The sequence below is a fragment of the Haplochromis burtoni genome, unplaced genomic scaffold (genome assembly GCF_018398535.1).
Source record: "Haplochromis burtoni strain Fernald_Lab_line unplaced genomic scaffold, NCSU_Asbu1 Contig_542, whole genome shotgun sequence".
Taxonomy (NCBI): domain Eukaryota; kingdom Metazoa; phylum Chordata; class Actinopteri; order Cichliformes; family Cichlidae; genus Haplochromis; species Haplochromis burtoni.
Window position 1 is genome coordinate 212,590 of NW_024582903.1, and position 5,894 is coordinate 218,483.

At 49.5% G+C, this 5,894-nt stretch overlaps 1 protein-coding gene across 1 annotated transcript; it reads left to right on the forward strand.

Annotated features, from left to right (window-relative positions):
* The first annotated feature begins 226 nt into the window (after positions 1 to 226).
* Positions 227 to 4,603, forward strand: LOC102289282 (coagulation factor VII). Its single transcript, XM_005947856.3, has 10 exons — positions 227 to 351; positions 429 to 601; positions 1,037 to 1,061; positions 1,189 to 1,302; positions 1,394 to 1,528; positions 2,201 to 2,463; positions 2,546 to 2,660; positions 2,934 to 3,130; positions 3,206 to 3,331; positions 4,061 to 4,603. The coding sequence occupies exons 1-10, from the start codon at positions 279 to 281 to the stop codon at positions 4,304 to 4,306; spliced, it is 1,467 nt and encodes a 488-aa protein (XP_005947918.1). The 5' UTR covers positions 227 to 278; the 3' UTR covers positions 4,307 to 4,603.
* The last annotated feature ends 1,291 nt before the right edge of the window (positions 4,604 to 5,894 follow it).

The following is a 5,894-nucleotide window of genomic DNA, read 5'->3' on the forward strand; positions in this document are numbered from 1 at the left end:
CTCTGAAGGTTATTCCAGAGTTGGCTCCGTTCCTCTTAAGCCTTTGGAATATTTTCATGAACAGCTGCTTCCTACAGGATCATCAAAAGGTGCTGTGACCTTTGACCTTTTCACCTTTACAGGTCAGCAATGAAAATACTCCAGCAGAACAGAGTTCAGACGTGTTGTCGTCTCTGCGGCTGATATGACATCTGTGTGTCAATATTTGAGCTGTGGTTAACCATCAATCCGTCAGCTGCTCCTCCGTCCTCCATTTTGCCCGCAGCCGTCGGACAGACATGCTGCCGTCCACAGCCGTGACTCTGAGCGTTGGCGCTCTGCTCGTCTGCTCTGCGCTCATCCAGTGTTCAGGTGAGACACACCCACGCTCGTGTTTTCAGCCTCTGTGGCACAGTCTGAGTGTTTCCATTTTTCTGTCCACCCCTCAGTGTTCTTGGATCGGTCGGCGGCCGGCCAGATCCTGCGCTCCTCCTCCAGGAGGCGACGAGCCAACTCGCATTTCCTGGAGGAGATGCTGCCCGGGAACCTGGAGCGGGAGTGTTACGAGGAGCGCTGCTCGCTGGAGGAGGCCACAGAGATCTTCCAGACCCAGGAGAAGACGGTACGAAGCCCGCCGCCGCCCACGCAGCAGGAGATTACCACCGTGTTACTTTATTTAAACATATATTAAAGCAAAGTCAGCACCACAGACCCGTGCTAACCCAGAGAGGACCGCTTCGTCCTGATTGATGATGCTGGGCCCAAAACCTGACCCTCAGCGGGTGGAACTAAATGCTTAAATAAGGATTTCGACGTAGTTCTAGTCAAGGGTGTGTAGCTGGCAGAGTGTGTGTAGAGGAAGCAGCTGAAATGATGGAAGTCATCAGAAAACATCATCCTCGTTCATCCCGGACACGAATCAGGACGATTACAGAGCAGGAGATCAGCTTAGCTGCGCACACACAGGATGCAGAGCGTTGTCGTGTCTGCAGACTCTTACACAGTCGTTCAACATAACCACAGCTGCAGTCACTAACTCTGAGTCCTTGTCCCACAGATGGAGTTTTGGTACAGATACACAAGTGAGTACGAACAACCCAGTCACTCAGTTTGTGGCAGCTCAGCTGGATGTGCTTTAGTCTGACTACAGTCTGAAATCTGATCAGATCTACCAATGACTCAGCTGAGTTCCTCACCTGTGTGTCTTAGATCTGAACCCCTGTGGGACCAACCCCTGTCTGAACGGAGGCATGTGCACCCTGGACCGAGGAGACTTCACGTGTCTTTGTCCTCCCCAGTATCAGGGCAAGATCTGCAACACAGGTAACAAACACCTGAAACTCAGGTACACCACCTTTAAATCGAGCAAATGACACCTGACAAATGAAATATTTATGAAAATTGCCTTGGGTAGTGGTGTTGGAGTGCCACTATAGAAATGGTGGCTGTATGCAGTACTGCAGAGACCTGGCAGGTGGCGCTGGAGTTCAGTGTGGCTGTGCTGACGGATACTTCCTAGAGAGTGACAGACAGAGCTGCTCCAAGACCGGTAACACTCCCAGGACCCACATTGTATTAGTATTACTGCACATAATACTACAGTAAGTGCAGACGGGATTTATTACTTCCAGGCTGGACGACTGTGATTCATTATTATCAGGAAGTCCTAAAAACTCCCTTAAAGCCTTCAGCTGATCCAAAATGCTGCAGCAAGAGTCCTGACAGGGACTAGAAAGAGAGAGCAGATTTCTCCTGTTTTGGCTTCCTGTTAAATCCAGAATTCAAAATCCTGCTCCTCACATACAAGGTCTTAAATAATCAGGCCCCATCTTATCTTAATGACCTTGTAGTACCATATCACCCTATTAGAGCACTTCGCTCTCGCTCTGCAGGCCTACTTGTTGTTCCTAGAGTATTTAAAAGTAGAATGGGAGGCAGAGCCTTCAGTTTTCAGGCCCCTCTTCTGTGGAACCAGCTTCCAGTTTGGATTCAGGAGACAGACACTATCTCTACTTTCAAGATCAGGCTTCAAACTTTCCTTTTTGCTAAAGCATATAGTTAGGGCTGGACCAGGTGACCCTGAATCCTCCCTTAGTTATGCTGGGGAATTCCTATGATGCACTGGTGTTAATCATTATTCATATATTCATGTCTGTGTCTTTGTTGGTCTCACGGCTAATCTGAGCTGATTTCGTGATCTTTCTTTCCCGTTCCTGCTCAGTGGCGTTCCCCTGCGGCCGTCAGCAGATGGAGGCTTTGGATCGAGGTCGCTCTCTGCTGAGTTCCTTGGAGACAGACGATGCCATGTGGGATTACAATGCAACAGACAGCTGGCTACCTGAACTTAATTCAACAGAGGTGTGGACAGCGAACGCAACAGGGAGAGGAGGGAACCTGACGGACAGTGGAGGGGCAGGAGGTAGCGAGATGCAGCCTCGTGTTGTGGGTGGATCCCTGGAGAGGAGAGGAGGGAGCCCCTGGCAGGTTTGGAGGCATCAGTGGAATAACGAAGCAGAACCTTGTTCTGAGCTGTGTGAACGTGCTGACGATGAGCGTTTCTGTTCAGGTTCTGATTCACAGGTCTGACGGCTTCGGTTTCTGCGGAGGGACTCTGGTATCTGACCGATGGGTCGTTTCTGCCGCTCACTGCTTTGAAGAGTCTGCAGACCACATTACGATAGGTGAGGCCGGTGGTTTACAGTGGACCTCACCCACTGTGAGCGGCAGAGCAGCAGGGGTGCTCATGTAAACACGCATACTTTGAATGCTAATCAGACACTGTTCACACATCTGTGTAGGCTTCTGCACGTCTGTAAAACCACTACACTCAGGTATGTGCCCTCTGCTGGCTGCAGCAGCGATTGCGGCATCTCGGTTCATCGATGCTGTCCCTTCAGTCTGAGCGCAGGAATGTGTGTGTGAGCTGGGTTTTCTGAGTGTGTGTCTGTCTGCAGGTGACTACGACAAGCAGCGTCCCGATCCAGGCGAGCAGCAGATAAAGATCCAGAAGGTCATCATTCATCCTCACTTCCACGCCTTCACCTTCGACAGCGACCTCGCTCTGCTCTATCTCGCCCGGCCTGTTCAGAGGGGCCCCACCGCAGTCCCCGCCTGCCTCCCCGACACCCACCTCTCCAAATACCTGCTGAAGGTAATTTCATTGGAAATGATGAGTGCTGCAGCTGACTTGGCCCATCTGTCTGATGCCGACTGTCCGTGTGCCCAGGAGGACAACCACGGCGTGGTGACGGGCTGGGGGGCCACCGAGTACCTGGGCCGCTCCTCGAGGTTCCTGAGGAAGGTGACACTCCCAGTGGTCGGCTACAAAGACTGCATCAGCACCACCGAGCAGGTGATCAGCTGAGCGTCTGAGCCCAACCCCGCAGCAACTGCTGATCTATACTTAGTGTTTGAGAAAGAGCAGCAACACAGCAACAGGTGACATAAACGTTAGAAAAGCTGCTGCATCCTCTGATAAACTAGACTGTTTATCAGAGGATCCGGGGGGGGGGGGGTTACCTGGTACGCCCGCTGTCGATAGACCGCCACGTTCGTGGTGAACACCGACGGGCTGGACAGTTTTTGGATGGAGGTCCACAGGTTAGCATGTTAGCAGGGGACTGCTGCACATTCGTCATACTTAATACAAGTAATGACCTTTTCTAAAAGTAACTGTAATCTGATTACTGAGTGTAGTAGTGTCATCTCTACAAAATGAAATGAGGATGGAAACTGCTTCGGCGAGCAGCACTGCTGAGCGACAGTTGGGGTCGTAGAGGACGATAAAGAGCACACCTGTTCATGTGTCCTTACAGGAAGAACTGTTGGATGAACAGGTGTGCTCTCTGTAACGTGTTTGAATCCTGCACTAAGCAGACTGTGGACACCTGAACATGATGCACAGCATCTGCTGTCAGCATTGTTTGTGTACAGGTGTACATGTAAATCTGCCCCGTCTCAGGTGTGCTGTTCACTCGAGCGATACCGTCTATGACCAAATCAAACCAGACCAGGGTCAGCGATAGAGACGCAGCCGTTCCCACGTTGCCCTGATGCCCGGCCCCTCCTGTGTTTCCTGCAGGTGATCACAGACAACATGTACTGCGCAGGTTACCTGGAGGCCAGTAAGGACGCCTGCAGCGGGGACAGCGGAGGGCCGTTCGTGGTGAACTACAGGGGAACCTGGTTCCTGACCGGGGTCGTCAGCTGGGGGGAGAAATGTGCCGCCCGTGGCAAGTACGGTGTCTACACCCGACTGGGCAACTTCCTCAACTGGATCCGAGACACAATGGAGAGACGGGACGTGAACGGCACTGGGAGCCCGTGAAGCCCCGAGAGCCAAGCGTGCCCGGTTTCATGTGAGGGGATTATGGGATACCGAGTGAGCTGCAACCACCTTCAAACCGACTCTGAACACTGCTGCCACACTGACGCCATAAAGGGATCTGCTGCAGTAATAGTACAGCGAGTATGCATAGTGAGTACTTTAATACCACAGAGGAAGCATCACCCTGAGATTTAAAGCAATGCTGTGAAGGAGCATGCAGTAAATCTGTTGCTGTGTTTGTCTATGAATAAATGTCAAGGAGCAAAATTCACCAAATAAACAACGTGTGTAAGCTTCTCTTCATGTTCCTGGATGATGTTTGATTCACACACCTGTGGGTACATACATGCACAGACTATATATATGAGATGGTCACTGTGATGTCACATATTGGTCTTTGAGGTTGTTTTTCAGGTTTCAAACATTTTTGAGACCTGGCAGGAAGAGTGAAGGGGCCGAGCTGACCAGGCAACGCTGCACGCTCTGTAAAAATAGGCTTTTATCGTCCTGGATGATCATTTTCACTGTTATTGGATAAGCTGTGAACCCAGCAGCTGAGACCACAAACCCTTCAGATCATTTCATTTCCTACAGACTTCAGACAATCAGACCAGAGCAGTCGCCCCCTGCTGGACATTAGAATGAATGCAGGTCTAAGCAGTAATATCTGAATGTTGCTGTTACAGTAAACAGATCATGTCATCATTGTTGTGCAAACATGTTGATTTTGGTTCTTTAATAAGAGCTTTTGAGTGCCTCCCACATAAACACAGCAATGAAACAAACAAAACAATGTTGCATCATAAAGCATCGTGCCATAACATGAGCAGCGCGTTACATAATGGGCCTGGCAGTCATTCACAGGTGTGAAGTAGTCAGACTCGAACGTCAAGGAAGGTGGTAGGGAAGCAGACTATGCAGACATTTTAGGTTTCCAAGGTGAGCAATTTATTTACAGTGAACTTAATTTTAATGTAACTCAACAAAACTTCCGCCAACTCAACTCAACAAAACTTCCGCCAACTCAACTCAACTCAACTTCCGCCAACTCAACTCAACTCAACTTCCGCCAACTCAACTCAACTCAACTCAACTCAACTTCCGCCAACTCAACTCCACAAATCGTTCTATATCTAACTGGTTCTACACATTTCCATTAAACAAAGCCCAGGTACCAGCACAGAAGCACAAAACTGTCCAAATTTGCAGCCATCATTGTTAGTTGCCATGGGAGGCGCTAACCTCATCGACTGGTAGATGCAGGCCGCAGATTCTGCCCACCTTAACTTCCTTCTAATTTAGTAACCCGAAATTTTGTTCCATTACGCCGCGTAAAGAGAAAAAGGCAAAACATTAACGCCGCAAAAAGAGATGTTAATGGCCTGGTGTCACATAGAGCGAGAGCCCCTCGACCCCTCTCCACCAAAGAATAATCCATAAACAACTTAACGGCTAGTCCTGTTGTAATTAAAGTAACACACAGTTCAAGAAAGAAATATATACACATGTGATTGAGACAATAGCAATCTCGCTTAAAAGCAAGTTATAGTCTAATGAGTATATTCACTAAATCAAGGCATATTTCTGC